The sequence below is a fragment of the Trachurus japonicus genome, chromosome 15 (assembly GCF_045865225.1).
Source record: "Trachurus japonicus isolate A0001 chromosome 15, Traja_1.0".
In the NCBI taxonomy this organism is placed as follows: domain Eukaryota; kingdom Metazoa; phylum Chordata; class Actinopteri; order Carangiformes; family Carangidae; genus Trachurus; species Trachurus japonicus.
Genome location: NC_140921.1, coordinates 23,155,267 through 23,178,133, shown reverse-complemented (window position 1 = coordinate 23,178,133; position 22,867 = coordinate 23,155,267). Strand labels below are relative to the sequence as shown.

The 22,867-nt window shown below is 43.9% G+C and overlaps 1 protein-coding gene across 4 annotated transcripts; it reads left to right on the top strand.

Moving 5' to 3' along the window:
- Positions 1–902: 902 nt before the first annotated feature.
- On the top strand, positions 903–22,335 carry smoc2 (SPARC related modular calcium binding 2). Of its 4 annotated transcripts, none has more exons than XM_085800583.1 (13): positions 903–1,615; positions 6,787–6,949; positions 9,040–9,146; positions 9,367–9,466; positions 10,255–10,299; positions 12,529–12,576; positions 13,844–13,918; positions 15,418–15,604; positions 16,484–16,566; positions 20,708–20,807; positions 20,981–21,228; positions 21,475–21,512; positions 21,642–22,335. In XM_085800583.1, the coding sequence occupies exons 1-13, from the start codon at positions 1,541–1,543 to the stop codon at positions 21,663–21,665; spliced, it is 1,293 nt and encodes a 430-aa protein (XP_085656709.1). In that variant the 5' UTR covers positions 903–1,540; the 3' UTR covers positions 21,666–22,335. The 4 variants fall into 4 exon arrangements, with proteins under 4 accessions (XP_085656709.1, XP_085656711.1, XP_085656708.1 ...); XM_085800585.1 differs by having other exon boundaries at positions 1,061–1,615; positions 10,255–10,290; XM_085800582.1 differs by having other exon boundaries at positions 1,061–1,615; positions 10,255–10,290; positions 12,496–12,576.
- The last annotated feature ends 532 nt before the right edge of the window (positions 22,336–22,867 follow it).

Genomic DNA, 22,867 nt, shown 5'->3' with positions numbered 1-22,867 from the left:
TAAAATAATATCGTGATGGAGGTAGGGTTACCTGTTTTTTTTTTTATTAAATTATAAGGTAATTTTGCCTCTTGAATAATGTTGACCTGAGTCTGAAGAGCACTCAGCTCGCAGCTCAGAGGTTAGCAGACGCAGACCATGTGGCTTGTCAAAACAGTTGGAGCAAATTAACATTATTTTTGACTTGTCATCAATGCTTGTCATAGTGGGATAAGTGAGCATTAAAGCCCCGTGGCTCTTACGTGTAGCCAACATACACAAGGCCTGTGAAATGTGTGCTCTTCTTCCTCATTATTTTGGTAGTCAACATGTCTACCCTCAAAAGGGTCTCAATAATCTATTAGTTTCACCTGTGGAAAACGCCCCACATAAATCTTTCTGTCTTTGAATACAGATGTTTTGAGTAGCCTACAAAGGGGACAGTGGTTTATGATGATTCAGTGATATGAACTATTGTTATAAAACACTTTTACACTTAGCCTACTTACTTTTAATGTGGGTGATTCTTTTTACAGTCCATAGTGATGACGAGATGGTGTAGCCCTAAAATTGTAACTACTAGTATCTACCTTTAGGTGGCGTTAAAGTCACAGGATCTGCATCGATGAGAAAGGTTCAGATGGCCACAGACTTGTCAAAGTTTAGCGTAAAGAGATGAATGTGTGTGAATTGGCCATGTCTCTCCATCCCAGCTTTCGTATTGATCACAATCATTTGAAATGACTCAATCAGAGGCTACTCAATCAGTCTACAGGGCAAATTGTTAAATTATTTTACTTTGAGAGTTTATAGGCTGCATCCTCTCTGTGTGATGTGTTGACTGGACTTTGGTCTTTAGACAAAGAGACTGAGAAAACCAAATTGTGCCTTGAAGTTCGCGTGCGTGTGTCGGTGCGTGTGCATGTAGGTGGTGTCCTGTGGTATTATAATATGAGCATAGAGTAGCCTAGGTTACGTTTCCTCTCAGACAGGAGTCTTCCTCATCCAATCCTCTTCACCAGTCGGACATCAACAGAGGGTCCTCTGAAAGAAGGGATTCTGTTGTGGTTTGGAGGGAGAGGGAAAAGAGAAGAATACCTGACGTGTTTGCCTCAGCTACCAGCAGCAGACGGAGTCCCTCTAAAATACACCTACCTACCCACCGGCTGGGGGACTGCCTGCATCCGATAAGGGATCTAGTCCACAAAATCAAGTGTGGAGGGAGGGGGTGTGGAGAAAAGAAGTCGAATTGCAGAGAGAGGGAGAAGAGACACCGAGGGAGGGGGAAAGGTCAGGGACACGGGGGGGGTTATCTCACTGCCAGAAGTAAGGAGAGTGTCTACACAAACGGCTTGGCAGACGAAACCAAGGAGACTAAGTGAAATAAACCAGCAACCCTCCGCTCCACCACTGACAATTTTTCGCAAGGAATACTTTTGGATTTTTAAATATTTCCGAATTCTTCCAGAGACAAAATTTGCGCTTTGGTTGAATCCAGCCAGCACAGACTGAATTTTGGACCGTGCGTAATTTGGAGAGTTTATTGCCACGCTGCGTCAGGATGCGCGTCTGTCCGCTTCTGGTCTTCCTCTGTCTGCTGTGCGCTGGACGCGCTCAGAAGTTCTCCGCTCTCACGGTAGGAAATCCCAAATGTTTCCCTTAATACATCTCACAATATTCTGAAAGTAAAACACACAGACAGTTTTTTTGTTTTGTTTTGTTTTTTTTACAAGAATACTCTCCTCAAACAAGCCAATTGACTATGTTTGTTCATAAGCTTAGGGTTACTCGTTCTTCATCTGTCTCCTTTTTATTTGCTTTTCCTCTAATAACCATTCATGCATAACATCAAATGAATGAACACATTAAGTACATGGAATCCTTGAATAAATCTCACCAGAATGATGTTGCATGCTGATAAGGTTTCACAGTTTGAATATATTCCATATATGGCAGAAATTCAAGATGGAATTTACAACTCAAGATTGGTTTGCATTGTAAAACTTGAATGAACTCCATTGCCTGGTGTTCAGGGTCTCTGCACAGTGTATCTGAGACGGCTTGTGAGGGGTTGATTGCTGTGGTTGCTGTTAGTGCCATCACCTGCCTGCCAGCTTCTGCGCCGGTGTTTCCTCTCTGTACCACTTTGCTCTTACCAGTGGCTCTTTAGATGCTGAGGTACCAGTGTCAGAAGACCTGCTGCCCCAGAGCACATGGCATTGTTTACAGCTATAGCATCATGTTCAATTCTACTTCAAAATGTCAAGAGAAGATGTGCCAGATTAGGGTAACTCCATGGCCACGATCAAGTGCAGGTACAGTGCTGAGGGAGGAATAATAGAGAGCGGAATGTGCACTGTCAGAGACTTCCCCCCTTGATTTAGAGGTTGAAGTGACAGCCGCCTCCTCCAGCACTGTTATTTATGGACCCGGCTGAAGATGCCTTAATATCCAAACAAATGGCCATGAGTTGTTAACCTGCAGGTGAAGGGTCGGAGATCCTTTCTCCCTGACGGCACTATGGAGTTGTGGAATGTGGGAGGAAGCATTGCACTGAGCAGATGCTCCCCCTTAATTTTCACCGTGATACACACATTTACACATATGAGAACAGATGATTTGTCTCTTTATCGGAGTGTTATGGGTGGTAATATTTACCCTGCAAATGATTTAAATGTGAAACAAATAGAGCTGTGTTTGCCGTGTGTTTGAGTATGACACAGCAGTCACCATGGTCTGGATATGACTCTTATTCTGTTGCATTGTTTCAGTAGTAACTGTGCATGGCATACCTCACCACTGTGGTTCGTTAGAGACCTTATTGGAATAGCACATGGTGCACTGGTCTGTACTTGTACAGGACCTTATGAGTGATTAATGGCTTATTGTTTGAATGGCACAGGAAAGGCTATTGCTGGTTTCAAGAAATGTCTCCATTTCATATTTTGTGCATATTTGAGGTCAAACAGGCAGTTAAATATAGGGGATATTTGCCCAGGTTATTCACGACAAGGCAGATTTTTCCATGTGTTATGGAAGTATGAAATAGTGTGTGAAAAGATGAGGGCACATAGAAAATTGTCTGCCTCTTTTTCAAACCTATACAAAGCAATTATAGTTTAACATATGGGCTCCATTGACCCCTATGCTTTCATAAAGTTGTGCACCTGCCCAAAGAGACTTCTCTATTGTCACATGACCATCGCGGCCTTTCACACCACCTCTTTCTTTCAACATATTTCACAGCAATTAAATGGCTTTACCTTTGATTGAGTTAGTAGTCTGGTTAAAGCCTGTCACTTTCTTCCCTTTCCACCATGCTGGAAACTAATGATCCCCATTGCATCCTAGCATCCACGCAGGAAACTCCCGCCAAGGCCATTTAACACATTTGCCACGGCTCTCAGCTGGGGCCCCCATTGACCCTGCGGAGCCGTGGTGTGAGGGGCCTCTCGGGGCGCTGGAAGCGGGGGCCTCCCAGCCCAGAGGGCCCTTATCAGCCTACAATGTGTGCTCTGCTGGAGGCTCGCCTCCTCCGTACGCAATTCAATCCCACAATGCCGCAGAGCCAGGGGGAGGTAATAGGATTTGATTTGTATGCTGGTTGGTCTCGGAAAAAAAAAAAGTCCTTACCCTCCACCCGTCTCGCCCTCTTTCGTCTGTCTCTTGTCCCTTTGCCAACCTCTTGTATTATTTGAGCAGATACAAAAAGCATCTTCCAAAAGAGATCACGGAAAGAAAGAAAGATATTGAGAAAGCAAAGACAGCAAAGTATAGAGAAAGAAAAACAGAAAGTGAGAGCCAGCTGGACGTAGACAAAAAAAGGATTTGAGCAATAGATGGACTTGAGTCACAATATCTGTTCTGTCTTGTTTGAGTCTCCTTTTATGATAAATAAGGGTGGAAGCTTGTGCTGCGCGTAGCTGACGTGAAGGCCATCCATCACTCTCCACTTGTGTTGCTGTGCCTGACGATGGTGCTAGCTCTGAGAGGCTGGAATGAGACATCAGTGGGAGTGTAAGGGCTCTACCCCAGCCGCCCATCCATCACCACAGGCCAAACACACTGCAATAGGAGTACGTAGCAGGAAGAGGTCCTCAAGACACCATGGTCTCTGACACTTCTTCCTCTCACATCTTATTTGTTCCCCTGCTGCAGTGTGGCCAGTTTTCACTGTGAGATAAACATTTGGATGTCTGATAGTAAATCTGGGTGGTTGATTTCATGGGTGGCTGATTTCATGGCTAACTGTGTTTTTCCATGCTGCGTTCTTGGAGCTTTATCATAAACTAGCAGGCGCTTGGCGCTCTGCTGTGTGCTGTACAGTGGACATTTCGGAGGATGCTGGGCCGCAGAATGACTCTGTTTGAGTTGTCAGTCTGCTGGCTGGCAAGGACTGATGCTGATAATGCTGGTCTAGTGTGAGCATTGGGGTGGCCAGCGTGGGCTGTGGCGATGTTGGCGGTCCACCACCAAGTATAGCTGGACACACTTAGTCACTATCAGAGCCATTTCTGGCTTTAGAAAGTTGCGGTCTTCAGTAAAAACCATCCTCAGACCAGCCTGTCACGCCGGCTGGACTTTATGTGAAGGGGTGAGCTGTGAGAGACAGAGCAGAGGGTGAGAGGAGGTCACAACAGCAGAGGGATGTCCCAACTGATGTGGGAGAAAAGGAGGGGGTTAGAGACTGACAGTTAGCTGCAACGATGCAAACAATCCAAGAAACTCAAAGACACAGACAAGGAGGGGCAAGGACATGGTAGAGTCAGTTGGAGTAATATAGAAAGGCAGTAGTGGCAGTAGAAATGGAACCAGAGGCTGTCCTGTCAATATGTCCACATTCTCACGAATGATTAGTCTTCACATTAAGTTACAATAGAAATGAGCTAATTTAAAATCGAAAATCCTCCTAATTGTATCAAATTATTTTCAGACAATTATAGTGAGCTAACGTCTATTTGTGTCATTACACATTATGGCTCTAATGTAGATGTGGAACAGGTGTTTGCCTCCAAGGTGGCCAGTTCACATCCTCACATCCACATCCAATTCACTTTAGTTGCGTGCCACCTCCATCATCCCATAACTCCTGTCATCTCACCACTGCTATTGAATAAAGACAATGCTCAATGAAAATAAAGTAAAATCCAGCATTTCACAAGGAAAACCAACAACGACAGACTACTTTCAAAATAAATTAATCTTGGAACCTCTTGGGATCTCATAATTTGTTGTTTCCACTAAGACAAAGAGATATAACTCTGTCTAGAAAGATGAAGGATTAGAGTTGAAACTTGGACACGGACTGTACTTATGGAGCCAGCAGCCAGCTCAGCGTGTGCAGTGTCAGGCTATTCTGTGTTATTAGATACTTTGTGTTATTATTATTTCAAAAGCCAGGGAAGAAAGCTCTTGTTTTTGAAAAATTTCAATCTAAAAGACTAATTTTCCCTCCCTCACGGCTCCTCTTCCGATGTGTTTGAACGAGCCTCTCCTCTCTGATCCCCTTGGGAAGATTTATGAGCAGGGTTGACAGAGGGGGCTGTACCCCCCCTCTGTAGCCCAGGGCGACACTGCCTTCCCTGCCAACCCTCTTCCAGGTGCATGTAGCCCTGAAGCCCTGCTCGTCTGAATGCAGAGGGCTGCCACCAAACCTCATCTCTCACTTCATTTGTTGGATGTCAGACACAACAAATTTTTTTATTGCTGATCATCCCGCCCTCCTGGATAGCTCTTTTCTTCTTCCATCCCGCCATGCCCCCTTCTTTTGATAACTCATAGCATATTTTTATGGTTTACCCTTAACTGAGGGCTTTGATTTGCATGATGGAAGGAGAGCAAGTTTCTGTCTGTCTGTGTCTGCTGTCAACAGTTGACAGAAAGGCCATTCAGACTGATTTTGCATCCACTGAAAGTAAACTAAATGAAAAATTGCAATGTTGCAGTGTGAAGACAAAAAGAGCACACATTTATGGATATGACTGAAAACAGCACCTGCACTGGCATGGGTATAGAGTTTGTTTTTTTCCATTCTGCCCATTATTCCACTGAGCCAAATGAATGAATCATGCAAACTGTACGTAAACCCAATACTCACACTGTAGCAGAACAAAGCTGCCTGACATCCAGTTTATTCAGCCACTCTATCATTCACTGGTTTTTCATTCATTGTAGCAGTCACAGCTTGTTGCCACCCCCCCACCCACACACACACCACCGCCACCGCCTCATTGTGTGGCCTGGCGAGGAGGTTTCATACCACGGTGGAAGATACAATGGTGGCATTGACACAGGTGATGTGATGCGTTCAGCCAGGAGTCTCCGTCCTTGTTTCTCTTTTCATGGCTGAGTAAAACATCCTCAGGAGAGATTCCAGGTGAATACCTGTCCAGGTGTTGGCATGGACAAAAGATGAAGCATCAGTCAAGTCTTCTCGAGCCCTTTAGACAAAGACGAATCATGGCTGCACCCTGACAGGCTTGTAGTGACACTGCCTCATCTTTGTGTTTGTGTTGTACTGTTTATCACTGCTTTATACTGTATCTGTGTAAGCATGTAGTCCTCGTTTATGAAAGATTTAAAGCAGAATTAACCATTTGTGTGGTGCTGGCAATGGACCCTGCCGTATGTTTGGCCTAGCAGCCTGTCTTTAGAAAACACAAGCTCCAGTCCTTAGTCTGTATCCGCCCAGAATCACACCTGTTGCGGGGATTAAGATGTTTTGTTGCAGCAGTGACTGACTCCCAGAAATGGCTCATTTAACAAATCTTTTTTCTCTGCTTATCTCCTACTTTCTCACCTATGCAGTTCCTGCGGGTGGACCAGGATAAGGAGTGCAACATGGAATGCACCGGAGCTCCTCGCAAACCCCTTTGCGCCTCAGACGGCAGGACTTTCACATCTCGCTGCGAGTTCCTCCGAGCCAAGTGCCGCGACCCCCAGCTGGAGGTCATCCGAGGACCATGCAAAGGTCAGGTCATGAGTCACGCTTCAGCGCCGCCTGGCGCTCTCAAATGTGCAGAGAAGGTCACAGTAGAAACCTGTGGGTTAAATTCATTTCAGCATAATTAATTCTTTGAGTGCTGGGAGGGTGAGCCGGGTTGACACACTGAGAGTGGATGGGTGGGTGGATTTGCTGCTGCAAAAATCATTTGTACCAGTGAAGGAGATCAAAATACTCTACTTTATTTATTTTCACTTGAAATTATTTTTGTCTTTTTACAGATTTGATGCATATGTCATTGGACCATGAACTGCCCCACTGATTTGAGATTAAATCATTATGCAGAGGCGAGGGCATATCCATGACATACTTTGACAAGAATTAATGGTCTCACTTTCATCATACTAGATGTAAAGCTGGACATATGTGTCCAATGGAGGACCAGAGATGAAAAGCAAAAGGGGAAGGAGAGCCAGTGAGGTCAGGCAGCTCACAGACTCGCTCATTGTTAGTCAGCATTGGAAGGAAGAACCCATACACCCAAATGCTGAAGTCCTGAACCCTCTCACCCCCACCCTTCTCACCAACTCTATACCACTAGTTCATTGCTCTACAGACTGGGCACAAAGCCCCATTCTTACATATTACAATATTAGATCACTAACGCAGCGAGCGTGAGCAAAAGGGTTTGCTCAGAAAGAAGTCTCATATGATGGAAAAGCATTCCGCGATTTTATGCCCGTGCTGTGTCTCTATGGCAACGTCTCTAAGCGGACATCTGGATGTGGTGGACAGCGCCGAGACACAGAATAGAGGATTCCAGCTAGGAAGCTGAAAGGGACGAGAGTCCATGAAAGTCGTATTGTATGCGTCAATAACATTGGGTGTATAAGGGTTGGGACCCCCCTCTGCTGCTGGACGGCCGGGGTGGAAGACACAACAACAGCCGCCGTGTCAGCACCCGAAATAAACCAGAGGGCTGATCTTGCCTAAAAGCACAGAGATGGGATTGTGTTTAAGGATGGCGAGACTGGCACCACATTTGTTTTCTATCACTGCACTCAGATGATTCAAGTGTCCTGTCATTTTTTCCAGTCAAGTTTTTGGTCGGAGCCCCCTGGAGAAGGACGATGGTTTTGGGTTTTTCCACTGGAGCTAACTTTAGAGCTCCTCAACTCCCTGTTATCCCCCATCCGTAACATCCAGCGTCTCTCCTCCCCAGTGACAGTGACACACACGCACACATTAAACACACCCCAGTCTGAAAGAAACCAGTGCACATTCCCCTGCGTGTCTAATGGTCCATCTACAGAGAGACATGGCAGGGACATGCAGCCTCCTGACCAAACTGGTGAACGTTTTTAAAATTAGTATGAGTCATTGTTTTAATGTGATTTGAACCTGCCAGACACATGGGCACTGCGTGGCAGCTAATGCTAACGTGTCACACCACGTTACCATTAAACCCATTGCTGCCCAACATTTCCTGAGAGTTTGCACAGCTGGTGCCGTTGGCCAGGTGTGGTGAAGCAGCTGGGGAATGACAGGATGAGCCACGGCTCTGACAGAGGGATGTGAAAAGACACGAGGTGCACATACGTAGGTGAAACACCGCTGACCCTCAGCTACGTACATCAACAAATACTTAGAGGACAGTCCGGCCTGAGCTGAGGAGACGGTCGAGGTTTAGGAGAGTGAGACAGACCCAGAGACATTAAGGAAGGGTCAGGTTTTCCCTGTGCATCAGCCCTTTTCTTGGGTGACTGGAATGTTCTACAGGAGCAGCATGAGCTGCCTCACTCAGTAATGTCTTTACCACCAGGCACTGTGCAGGCTTGCCTGACTTGCTCCTAATAAGACCGGGGGTGTTGGTTTCTTTTCCCAGCCACACGAGTATCCGCCGCTTCCGAAATGTCTTGAATTGTTTCCCCTGCATCTCTCCCCTCTCCCTGCATTTTTCTTTCGTTCTTCATCATCTGTGAGATTCAACATCATCTTCTGACTTTTTAAGTATGTTGGTTTCATAGTTGTGCAGCATAAGAAAATAGTTGAGCTGTGGGTTGAATCATGGGTCTCTGTGATGTGTAGTGATTCCGGTGATTTGTGGTCCTCCTCAGATACATCCAGATGTGTAGCAGAGAAGAAATACACAGAGCAGCAGGCCAAGAAGCTCTTCCCGCAGGTCTTTGTGCCTGTATGCAACCCTGATGGCACATATAGCGAGGTAACAAAAAACACGCCATTACATGATTGTCTTGAATAGGAGGCATGGCACTAGTAGAAACAGTAGGAAAAGTAACTTCATTTTATATTTTGCAAGAATTGCTCTTTTCTCCTGAATGGGTTTTATTGTCAATTAGTTTTTAACTCATTTCATTCACAATAGATGCTGCCCTGTATCTAGATATTACCAACTTTGTGTTTACATACTGTTTTAATTTCAGGTTCAGTGCCACAGCTACACTGGATACTGCTGGTGTGTCACACCCAATGGCCGACCCATCAGTGGCTCCGCAGTGGCCAATAAGAAACCACGATGCCAAGGTAGGAAAAAGACAGAATCTGGTTCACAATGGGAAACTCTGAATAATGTATACACTGACGCATACTGCGTTTTCAGTTCAGTGCACAAGTATAGGCATTTCATTTTGTTATAAGCACACATTTAAGATGACTGATTTGTGGTTTCTGTAATTATATGAAGCAATGATGATGAATTGAATTCAGCACAGCAAAGCTTGACATTCCATGTTTGTGGGGGGTGCAATCTTTAGCCCTGTGGGAAAATGGTCAGTGACTGGACCGATGGCCACAGAGTTTGACGGCCACCAGAGGACTGAGCATTGCTCAAGGGCATGGGGCTGCACTGTAAATAAGCCTAGTAGAAAATCCTTGCTGCTGAGTTGAGCAACAAAATTAAACTGTGAGGAATGTAAGTGTTCTTGGAGGATGGCGTCTGCCAAACAATCAAATAACCAATACCACATGTCGTCCCTGTGCGTCTTCGTGGGGCTGCCTTGTAAGTTGCTGCTGTCTCAAGAATGAGAACTTTCCAGGAGCAGCTGCGGTGGTTTTAACTGCCAGCTGTACTTTAATTATAGCTCTGTTTATTAACTCTGAAGATTTCACAAAAGACAACTTCATTGATATGCAGTGTGAAAGTGATTGGAGCCATTTCAAATTAATGGAAAACATGCAAGAAAGAATTCACTCATTTTGTTGGCTTTGACATCCTCTGCTTCAAAATATGGCCACAGATTTGTAATGCTTTGTCTTTTGACACACATGAAAAAGTGGTTGTGCATTTCTAATTTGAACCTGTTGCTTTTCAGGATCAAAACAAGAGAGACCTACTACAAGAGAGCCAGGTAAATCAGGTGAGACATAAATTCAAGAAAAGTTCATTCTCAGAGGCATATTGTGCATGTGTGCTTTTATGTTTGTCCATGTGCATGTATGTACCTATCTAAGCATGCATGTACATGTGTATACTGTATGTATTCATTTGTATCTCTATCTGTTTGCCTGCATCTGTGTCAGAGATGTGCAGGGCGGGTCGCCTGTTAAGGCTTGCCTCTCTAATATTTTCACAATTCAAGAGTGCAAGCAGCCTGAAGGCTGATATAAAAGAAGTCTCTGACTGAGTAACAAGTCTAAGGAGAGAGGCTGCGGTGAGCTTTAATGCACACTGCCAGCAGCTACAGCACCTATAACTGCCTGTTGTCTTTACCAGGCAGCTAAACCACCTGGAAGCAGCCTGAACGGAACAACACTAACTTATTAGAAGCTCTTCTCCAACTTTGTCCCTTCATCTTTATTCTTTTTCAGCAACAGTATCATGAGACACAAGGGAGTTCACACTTAATCCTCTTGAACCTAATTTCAACCTGTTTCTCATCAACATCATCAACATCTACCCTCTTCCAGATATAGAACCACTAAGTTCCCCTCTGGCTCTGCTCCAGACTCTGTGTATCTTGCTCTCATCTTTTGAGACACTATTTGTTTAACTGATGTAATTTGAAGGCTCAGAAAGAAACAAGTGTAATTTGGGTTGATTCAGATCGATTCCTTATGTGATTGTGTATGTGCGCATATGTGTGCATGTGTGTGCGAGACAGAAAGTGCGTATACATTCATTTGTGTTTGTCACATTGGTCATTCTTGTCAATGTGACATTTACTTCTGCACTTCTCTCTCTGTAAACAATCTTGGGTATAGTGTCTGTCTGAGCCCAGCCAACTCATTACACATAGATCAAGTGGGAATGCAAAAATTTGAGATGGTGGGAGAGGGAATGAGGGTGGAAAAGAGGTGAAGGGGAGGGGGTTGTGGTTCAATCTGAACTGGTTGGATAAACAGGGTGGTGAAAAGCAGAATAAACTGTAGATTTGTGGTGTGCCAGCACTGAAAATAGCAGTGATTGCATCAATATTTTGATTCAGGAGAAGCCCATCAGTGCCCAAGCGTTCTACAGCAAGCAATGCTGGCTGCACTTTTATTATCAGAATTGGTAAAGTTAAAAAATGTCAGATGCTTTACCATAAACCCAATTCTGGTGCTTGACTTTACAAATTCATTCACATGCTGAAATCATACGCAGCTGACGACTGACAAACAGCCATAAAACTACTGCTGTATGACCACAAATAGCGCGGGGGTTTCCTGGCAGATGCTAAAAGAGGTGTTACAGTCATGTAAAAGGCTGCAAAGTTAAGATAGGTCATTAGTGGTTTATCGTAAATCCAAATCATAAATACACTTTTTGAAATGGCATTTCCATCCGTTAAGTGAGAGTAATAACATGTCTGCCTTTGTCAGTCACACCGACTGTATGTATTTTTATCCACCAAGCGTGCTTGAGAAGATGAATGGCTGGCGTAACAAACTTGCATTAAATGTAAAATCCGGATTCTGCAATGGAGAATCTGTTGCTAAAGAAAATAACTTTTAAGATTAATCTCTGTTTGTGGAGCCACCCATTGGAGATGCCCTGACTCATGCATTAACAGAGCTCTACTTTGAGCAGAATGAGTGTCCCACGCTGAGGTTAACCACACCTACGGCCGTGGTTTCACCCTAAGCGGCTGGAAACCTCAATCCCTGTCTCCCCTCCTACCACAAATCATACAAACAAACAGACCAAACAAACACTGAGTTGACTTTCCCGCTCTTAATTGGTTAGTTTCAGACTTGGCTACTGCATCCTTCACCCCTTGTGTCTCTCCCACCTTCACACAGCTCTCAGAACTCAAATGCAGGCAACGGAGGGATGGAGAAGAACATCAGGGACAACTGGTCCTCATCCTCTTCTCATTCATTATAACTGACCTCAATCTGTCCTTTATAGCATAACCTCCTTTGTTGCATGAAGTGAAGCCATGGGAATATATGACCACTATACTTCTGGTTTTCCCACTTTTTCCCTCTTTCACCTTTCAACACACAAACACACACACACTCACATCTAATTCTCCTCAACTCTACTTCTGCCTCTCTCATTACTGGCCGGGCAACGTGCAAATCTCATATAGTTAAGTATTCTCTAATCTAGCTTACTCTCGTAATTGTAGTCTCCTTGCAAATATTCTCCATTCTAAATGCAGATGAGACTGGCCTACCAGTGGACCCACAGCCCACCACAGATGAAGAAGGTGAGCTTTTATCCATCACACTGTGAGTAAGATGGTTGATGCTGCGTCTGTGTTTACTGAGACTACCACCGACTGACTCAAAAGCAAAGCATGAAAACGGCCTTAAAAGGGCAAAAGGAGCCTCACATGAGACAGCTACAGCCTCGTTCTTCAAAAAGGTCACTGAGAAAAATGTGGTAGAAAAACAGTTATAACAGATTTTTTTTAAGATTCACAAGATTTGGTGATAAATGGAAAGGAACCTATTGGCTTGAGTTATGTTTGTGCTCATTTTATATTCAAGTGGGACTGTGGTATTTTTTTGAATAGCACCACAGTGGCCACAGGTGACAATTACTGAACATTAACATGTGCTTTAACTTAGTGTAACAGAGTAGTCATGTAAGCAAATTTACTCTGTCGTGTCAATTTTACAGCAATATCCATCTGACATTAGCTAGCTAGACAACATAAACTACTGGTTATACCAAATCTAGTAAACTAGCGAGTAGTGTCTGAATGTTGATTTGAGCAAGCACTTTTACTTAAGTACTGTACTTCAATATTCATTTGTGGTAGACTGATTCTCCTTTATGCTTATTTAAACCAATACTTGTATTATACTACACTTTTGAGGCAAAGATTGTAGGTTTTACTCCACCATGTTTATCTGGCAGCTCTACTCACTGGTTACTTGACACATGAAAATGTATCATTTAAAATGTGTCCTTGAAATATAATGTGTACAGATAACCAAACCCCATGTAAAGCAGCTGCTATCGTGTCAAGGTCACAACCAATTATGTGATATGCATTAGTATAAACCTTGGAAACAACAAAAGTATGCTTTGCTTTTAATACATCCGTGCTGTAAGTGAATGCAGTGGTTGTAGTGTGTCTTTGTTGTGGTGAGAAAATAACTTCCAACGTTTCCATTGCAATAAATATAATCCACGACCATTAAAATGAAACAGTCCTATTTGTAAAGTTGTATTTGAGCATTTTTTATCACCCTTTAAATTATCAAAGTTTTATGATTTCATGTCAGTGCAATTATTTGATAACGCAAAAAGAAACTTAGTCATAATTTACCAACCCCTGTTTTTTGCTGCCGTATTTCTGGTCACAGCTGTCATATGCTATTTACTGGCCACATCCACTGAGAGACGATAACCTTGATCTGCATTTTACAGTCTGTGAGTTTTGGAACCACCAGGTTTGGCTCAGATAATAAACAAGTGTGTTTTCAATTGGGAGCTAATAAAGCTGTCTTGGTGATTTTTTTCAGACATTATTTCCCAGTACCCCACCCTGTGGACGGAGCAGGTTCGCAGCCGGCAGAACAATAGAACCAAAGCACCATGTGAGTTTCAAAGAACACTTTTTCTTTAATGGCTGTGATCGGGTGTTTGCAAACCTCAACTGAAAGCATGCTCTGTGTTTTTCCTACTTGTGTGAGCAATCATGGTTTGAGGCTGCTCCGTCTTCTAAGGACAGATGGTGGGTTGTGAAACCAATACATCTTAGTGTCGGAGTGCGTCAGGCTTTGAGGGTCTGCTTCTCTGTGGTTCTTCTCGTTGCAGCATATCTGTAATTATCAGCACATGGCACAAATGCAGAATCTCCTATTCTGTTTGTTAGCCCATCCTGCCCTCATGTTTCACAAATGTACGTTTGCACTTTGGGGGAAATATTTTGCTTTCTGCATAAATTTTGAGGCCAGTTTAGAGATGAGAACACTGTGTGCACATGTGCATGTGTGTGTGTGAATCCCATTATCATAATTTACAACCAATAAAAAAAAGCCTGAGAAATGCAGCATTGATGGTTTTGATTACCATGTGCTCTTTGGGGTATTGGGGTGAAAAACAGCCACCTCAACAAAGAGAGCGCATACGGAGGAACTGGAGCGAAGAGAGCCGGTTGAGAAAGCGGGGAGGCATTTCATTTGGTCTCTTTTGTGTGGGTAAAGATCTCTAATGAAAATAAACAAAGAAAAGGGATATCCATAATCCTGCAGTAGCTTCCGAGCCTTGAGGCGAGCAGTGAAGAGGGGGAGAGATCGGTGATGAAAGCCCTCATAGCCAGAAGAGCTCTACTACCATCCCTGAGTTTAATACTAAAATCTCTGTTGGAGAGCTGCACTGCAGAGACGGAAGCTGCTGTACTTAAAAAAAAAACTCTGATTAGATCCTGCTGAGGCTCTGCAAAACCCTGTATTTCTCATGAAGCTCTTGAAGCTCTTTTCCTTGGGAATTTTGAATGTGTAAACACATTCTGTAGATCCCATTACATTAGCTGTGTGTCATTGAATGTAGGTGTGTGAAGGCAAAGGCACAACTGACCACTGCACTGCTTTTGTCTTGTCTGTTTCTCTCTCTGTCACACACATCCACAGAGGGCAGTGGAGTGTCCAAATATTTACTTAACTTGGGGCATAGGGAGCTGTACATAGTCATTAGCCCCGTTAATGTCCGTAAACAGTGCCACGGGGGGCTGATATAGCAGTCTACACACACTGTCTCCAAGCACTCATCCTCCTCCCCATAGTCCTCCTTCACCTCTGGGATTTTGCAGTGATGGTTAGAGGGTATTGAAAAAGCAGCTGAAATGCAAATATATAACAACATTACATAAATCCAGAATGCTTTAGCCAGACTTACTCCAAATTTAAACTTAGAACAGGCCTTGTTCTTCACATAAAGTTGATTTGTGTGTATTATGTATTTGCCAAGTCGCACACCCTACATCACCTAAGGAAATGCTTTGTTTACATGTGGTGTGTGTGCGTGTGTGTGTGTGTGTGTGTGTGTGTGTGTGTGTGTGTGTGTGTGTGTGTGTGTGTGTGACCCTTCTCTACAGCCTCATCATGTGACCAGGAGCAGCAGTCTGCCCAGGAAGAGGCGAGGCAGCACAAGAACGATGCTGTATTCGTACCAGACTGTGCCCAAGGAGGACTGTACAAGCCGGTCCAGTGCCACCCCTCCACCGGCTACTGCTGGTGTGTGCTGGTGGACACTGGACGGCCCATTCCTGGGACCTCCACCAGGTGGGAAAGAGTTAATCTTTCTCAAGCACGTTATAGCTATTTTAGGGCTTTTCTACGGTGTTTTCACCCTAATTTACAACGAGTCTTGGAATTTATTGTATGGACATTCACACAAAGCAGGTAAGTGATCATTAGCCATCCTAACAATGCAGAATGGCCAACTGATAGAGAGACTGTCCAACTGGATGACCCAGTTTCATGTCTTTTGTTGGCAAATATCTTCTGCACCAAAATGTCCTAGAATAATGCTCAGTTTCTGTATGTGAGACTCAGAAAATGCCAGCAAATCTGACCTAAGCATGCAGACAGAATGACTCAGAGGTCTGGTAAGTAGCAGGTCAGAGGTCAGTCAGCCTGGCAGAGTGGGGCACTGGTGTGCTCTTGTTGTGTAGCGAGGCTGGGTATCCGATTAACAAGGTTCCAGGCAGAGTGCCAGACACCACATTAGCACACATATGGAAGCATGGATTGTCCCCCTTCTCTCCCCTTGTCCCAGGCCAGCTTTTGGCCCTGTTGCACAGCAGCAATCAGGGCTCCACCAGCTCTCCAAGGGAGGCTGTGAAAGCTTCCTTGTGTCACAGGCTCTCTGTCTGCCTATCTGCCTCGCTCCCTCTATCTTTCTCACCGTCCCTCCCCCATTCTGTCCTCATACCAGTCCCAAATCCCTCCCCGTTTTTTGGATGTGTTTCACAGCCTCTGGTTTGCCACAAAACAATTATTTGAATCCCTGAGATTTAGCTGTACATGGGTAACTGAAAAACATGGGATTTCACTCTGGTTCTACAACGAGGATAGTTTTACTATTATAAACAGTCCCTTCCACCATTTCTCTTTATATTAAATGCCATTTTCTCACGTGGTGGTTTCTCGTTCATACAGGTATGAACAGCCAAAGTGTGATGGCAACGCCAGGGCCCACCCAACTAAACCTAAGGACCATTATAGAAGCAGACATCTCCAAGGTAGGTCTCAAAAGACTGGACTCAGTTTATTGAGATTCTGTTCTGTTCAGACCACATCGTGAAGTTCCTCAGCAGTTGGCCTCCAACTGCTACTGCATTTCCAAGGATGTGTGTGTGCGTCTCTGTTGGTCAAAGAAATGTTTGATAAAGAGTTGAGGATTGCCAGATACTGCCTCTCACTGGTCAATAAGCAAGGAGACAGAGATGGATCAGGGGGGAGGATTAATCTTCAACTGACACAGGAGATGGAGGATACTGGGATGATAGCACGGAGGAGAAACAGCAGGGAGGAGAGATAGAGATAATGGATAATAGGATGCCAGAGACAGGTAGTGACAGAAAGACTGACAAGAGAGTAGATAAGTAAATTGAGGGCGGGAGGGTTGTTTAAGAGTGGTGGTCATGTGGTGGGATCAGCTACAGGTGAGACTGTGCCATCTGACACTTTACATTATAAAGTTTAGATATGACGGTGGAATTCACACTAGATAGACACAGATAGACAGTTGAGCTGATCATTTCAGCAAATTCCCCAAAACATTATTTTGGATGGGTCAACCAAACATCCAGTTTTCAGTCAGTGTTGGTTTCTGTTGACTGTGATTACCATCAGTCTCTGACTTTAACCAAGTATTTCTTCCAACCAAAACCACAATCCTTCTCTGATCCTGACCATAAAGCTAATCAAACCCTACCCACAGTATCAGATTAAAAAACAGTATTTAGAGGCACAAATAATATGTGATGGTTATGGATATGATGTTATGGATATATCAGTCTGGTGGTTTATAAAGTAAGTCTGTGTTGACTTCATCTTTGAGATGACTTTCATGGCTCAGAGCCAGACATGCTGACTTGAATCCTGTTTGTGTAAAGTCTTAGAGATTGTCAATAAAAGCAAGAGCAATAAAATAAAGTACAATTATTTTTATTGTTTCTTTGATTAGGTGTTACAGTATTCTTTATTTTTCCTGCTCCTTCATAGGCATTGCTTTTTTATGGCCATCATTCCATCTACTCAGCTAAATGCTGAGATACAGGATCACAGGCACTCCACTCAGCTAATGGCATCACAAACAATGATGATGAAAAAATTTTGAATAGTTTTACTTTGGTATCTGTTTTTTATGTGAAAATGAAAATGTGTTAATGTTATTTATCACAGTTTTCCTCAGGCACGGTTTAATAATGCTGTGGGTGGTGAGCAATCAGTCCATTTTCATTACATTTGTAAATACTACAATATCATCATTTTAAATATCATTATATTTAATTGTAACAGTCATTTCGTGACTTGTTATAAAACTAGTGCAAAGCAGAGTTAATAGCTTTCATGTGCTGCATACAACCAAATCTCAGTTTAAAGCTGAACGGCTCCTGGCGAAATTGCAGTTTTTTGGTGGTTTGGTAAACATGTTAATAATCCAGCAGTATATGAACAGAGCCACCACTGTTCCCGTCCCCTCCAAAACTGTTTATGTAACAGTTTGCCAGGCCCGAGCTGTGCGCTCTGCTCGCAGGTGCGGCCTTCAGCAGCAGAGCAGCACTCTGTCTCTGCATCGAGGACTCCAGTATAGTAAGAATAAAACTGGAAAAACGGGACGGTCAGTCACAGATCAATGCTCCTTAGAGCAATAAATGTTATTCGTCTTTGCCTTCCAGTGGCACTGGTAGTGTATATTATTGCTAATATGTTGAGCAGGACAAATTACAGTGTCTGTCAGCAGATAGTGTTCGGTGGCAATGGTGTGGAAAATGTCCCATGAGAAAGAGCTCGGGCCCGACCAAACACCTTTATGGCAGGACAGAAGACAATATACCCATTCAGCCATGCAGTCACCACAAAACAGACGCTCACACAAGTACACAGACACTCTAAACCTGTCAAAGAAAACCTACATCGTATCAGCCAGGTCTCCCATTATAAAATATGCTGAGATGCAGAAAAAAAAAACACTGCATCTTGTTTTCTTTATGAGCAGTTGCATCAGTGGCTGTAAACTCAGTTACTGTATGAACCAGGGATAATTATAAACGTTGCCTTCACATCGCTGCAGCCTATTTGCTGTTGAAGCGCTGGTGTTGAGATGTTTATGGGGCAAGATGCAAGAAAGGAGCGACTTGCCCTGAAAGCAGCAGGAGAGGAACGCGCAGTGTTTGGCTAGCTTTCTCCCCAGAGCGAGATCATGGGATAGCATCGGGGCAGGCATTGGGAACTGCAGCTGTGAGTGCTGACAGGCCTCTGCCCCATGTGGCTCCATAGAATAACACTGCTTTTTATTGACAGTAACACACGGGCACATGCACATGCAAACATGCAGATACTGGCCAAGTTTCTTAAGGCAGCAGAGATATGGAGGCGTATGAATAGCGGTGTAGATGTTAGATTTCCAACAAGAGAAATGTAATCATTTGAGGCTTTCTCCAGTCAATTCCATCCTGCATCTGTCAAACATGGACATTACATAATTATAATCATTATGAAGTAAGGCAGCAGACGTTTACTGCTTCAGCCTTGAACCGAACGGAAAATGGCCAGACTCAATTTCCTTTGAATGACAGCAGGAACATTTGTGTCCTGCCCCACAGCAAAACAGTGTCCAGACAGACAGAAGCTGATCTGTCCCGCCCCCACAAGAAAAAACGTTTGCTGCCAAGAGGAAAGGACTGCAGCTTTACCTGATGGCTTCCCATCTGAATGAACTGCAGACATGTTCAGATTCCTCCAGCATTACGGAGAGGACGTGTGCTCTCCATGAAAAACACTAAGCCTCAAACAAGTCCAACTGCCATCCCACAAATCTCTCCTCAGTCACAGGCCAGATAAAAACACTTTGCCTTCTGAGGGTGCAATTGTGGGACTGTCTAGACTAATTTACCACAAGAAGCTCAGCAAGGCACCACTTTGGCCATTCACAGGTGGGTCAGATATTTTACTGGGCCAGGGCCAGGGAGGGCCTATACTAAAACTTAAGTGCAAGTCTGTTCAGCGTGTAAAGGAGACTGTGAATGTTTAAGGCCTGAGCTCAGCGGTGCAGGTTGCTAGCACCCCGTGCTGCTTGGGAAAGGTGGAGTGGAGGCTGGGTGTTGGGTGTTTACACTGATGCTGGTCGCCACCTGTTAGAGTGAGGCAAAGCATGCTATTATCTCCAACACAAGAGAATCTGGCCCCGCAGGCCTGGGCCATAAAAAAGAGCAGCAAACTGCGGAGAATTTCTCCTTCTCCACAGGCAGAATAGCAGAGGTAAGGCGCACTGTGAGAAAGCAGGGGACAGCCGGGAGAGGAATCCAGGAATCTCTCAGGCCTCCATAGCCTTCAGCTCTTCCAGAACAACCTTGGCCTCGCTCTTAAAACTCTACGGTCAAACAGACAATTACTATCATTAGGGTCATTCCACTCCAGTCGTCCCGTGTTTTAATTTTTTCCCGTCATACAGCGTGTAATGATGTTGATTTTAGTTTGGTCGCTAATGGTAGATCTAACCCTTTTCTTAGGTTTATGGGATAATTATATCAGTCTCCTCTGTGGCTGACATTTCAAACAGTGATCCAACCTCACGCTGGATATCAGCTGTTGTGTCTGTCGACCTCTGAATGCATACCTTTAAAGCAGACATCCCTCAGAGTAAATCCTCAGTAACAGTGTCTGTCAGGACTGTATTTGGGACCCTTGATGTCTCAGGTGAGTCTCAGGTGCTGAATGGAGCCTCTTGTCTATACATACAACAGTCAGTAACATCATCTGGGCCTCAAGCTGTCAAAAGCACTCAGGGGCCTCTGAGATGATTGGCAGGTACCCTCTTCCTCCTCCAGATGAGGGGAGGTCTGACACTTTATGAGAGGGAGTTAAAGACAACTGTGAGTGTCTTGTTTGGGTTTATTTTCTCCTCCGCTGTCTTTATGTGCTGCTCATGTTAGGCCTACGCCGCCTGTTACATGACGTCCCTCCCCAAACATTTATTAGGCCACCTATGACGGCAGCATTCCACATCCCAACACGTGTTGTAATGCTGTGCACCGGAGGATCATTTGTCTGTGTTTTCTGACACATGTGTACACTTAATACCATGTGATCTGTATGATGCATGCTCACACACACACACACACGCACTCATTCAGGTATCTGTGGTTTATTTTCCAGGTTGTCCCGGGGCAAAGAAAACAGAGTTCCTGACAAGTGTTCTCGACGCGCTGTCGACAGACATGGTGCACGCCGTCACAGATCCAGCATCCGCCGGAAGGTGTGACACCTGTTCATCTCACCATTATTGATGTATATCAGCGGGTTCAGTCATTTGCTTCAGATGATTTTTTACTGTAACGATGTCAACTGACTGAACTCCAGTGTCATGTGGCTGTTGGATTGAAGTTATGTAGCAGCATTTATTGACTTGAAGTGACATCTGTGGTTTAGGATGGCTGAGCCTGACCCCAGCCACACCCTGGAGGAGAGGGTGGTCCACTGGTATTTCAGTCAGCTGGACAAAAACTCCAGCGGGGACATCGGAAAGAAGGAGATCAAGCCTTTCAAACGCTTCCTGCGCAAGAAGTCCAAGCCCAAGAAGTGTGTAAAGAAGTTTGTAGAGTACTGCGACATCAGCAACGACAAAGCGCTTTCTCTGCAGGAGCTGATGGGCTGCCTCGGGGTGACCAAAGAAGAGGGTGAGCTGAACAACTCAATAACACAATCTAATGCCTAATGGCAGCTACAGCTAAATTGACATGACGTTTGGTAGCATGACATTACAGTAAAAGCCTTCTTTTGTCTCCTGGAAATCAAGGACCAATGGGGACTGTGTTTATTTAAAGGTTAATGGTACTTGAAGTCAATGATTTGATGCTTGAATGTACTTGCAGTGTTCCTCATATTATGGTTGTTGAGCTTTCTATGACTTTTTTGTGTCACAGGAGCCAAACCAGGAGAAGGCCTACCTTCTAGTAAACTAGTAAGTAAAGTACTCTCCCCATACTAATCTAATTGAAGAATTGTTTTAGCTGACTGAGTCAGGAGGACGAACTAAAAGCTTGTCAAACTAAATGCAGACAAACTGACCTCACTTTGATTCTCTCCTCAGAATCCTTCAAAGAAGCAAGGCTAAGCCAGCAGCTGAGATTTCCCCTCCCGTGTGGAGAATCTGCCCTCACCAATCGGCAATAATGGAAACCATAGTATTTGCACTTTGTACTTTAAAAAAATGTAAATTCACTTTGTAGAAATAAGGTATTTAAACAGACTGCTGAATCTGTGAATGATGTAGTTAGCTTTTTATGTCCTGACAAACAAAAATTATTTAACACATACAATGTATGTGTCCTTTGTGTGTCTAAAAAGTATACTTTGAGTTGTACAAGTTTTAATGTTTGATGTTACATGTTGTGCTCCTTCCCCTATTGTGCTTTTTTTCTCTCATATACCTAATGTTTAACAGGATATTTGCTACACAGCTAAACTATTTTAGACCATCCCATCTCTCACATACTGACCTATAGCATCTCTTTCTTTGTACAGCAGTTTGAAAGAATGTTTTAAAAGTACATCATAAAAACGTCCTACATGTTCACATGTATTCATGTTTATTAGAAATAAAGAACTCTTTTATAAATTTTGAGTCTCAGTGCGTCAAAGACAGGTCATTACGTCGGTGAATTTGTTTTTCTCTGATCCAATTATTCTTCTGTATTTTCCTTGTCATTATATAAATGTTGTAATGTCTTTGCCGTTTTGTGTTTTCTCGCTGCGTCTTTAATAAAAACACCTTGTTGACACAGTCTTAAGGAGCCAAGTATTAGTCATACATAGCGAAGGTCCTGTATCATCCCATTTTCAGACAGCATGCCATTTCCCCCGAGGCATTTTAGAATTGGAAAAAAAAGAGAAAAGAAACGGATGGTACCTGTTTCTGTTCTTGTCACAGTTTTCCCATGTCAACTGAAGACAGACAAATGGACCAATCTCGGCTGTGTGTCGTATGACTGCCCATTAACAGGGCGTCATATGAGCCAGTGTGTGAACATGTGTGTTTGTATAAGGTATGCTTACGTGTGTACAGTTAATGTACACTTGAACAGTCAATGAGGTTTGAATAGATTCTTTCTTAACAACATGCAGCACAGGGCAGCCTTGACACATCACAGTACTGTACATTGTTCCTGTCTGATTATGTTGGGGCTACCAAGTGCTAAGCCATGGCTTTTCACACACAAAGTCCCTTATAGGGCTGAGCGACTGACCTCAGACTGACCTGCTCACTCAGGCTTAGCCTCTAATTTATGATTAACACATCGGTCTCCTTTCTGTGAT

Coding starts and splice junctions, on each gene's coding strand:
- smoc2 (XM_085800581.1), top strand. CDS start 1,541: ATGCGCGTCTGTCCGCTTCTGGTCTTCCTCTGTCTGCTGTGCGCTGGA. Junction 9,467..10,254: donor TAAGAAACCACGATGCCAAG/GTAGGAAAAAGA, acceptor GTTGCTTTTCAG/GATCAAAACAAGAGAGACCT. Junction 12,577..13,843: donor GCCCACCACAGATGAAGAAG/GTGAGCTTTTAT, acceptor GATTTTTTTCAG/ACATTATTTCCCAGTACCCC.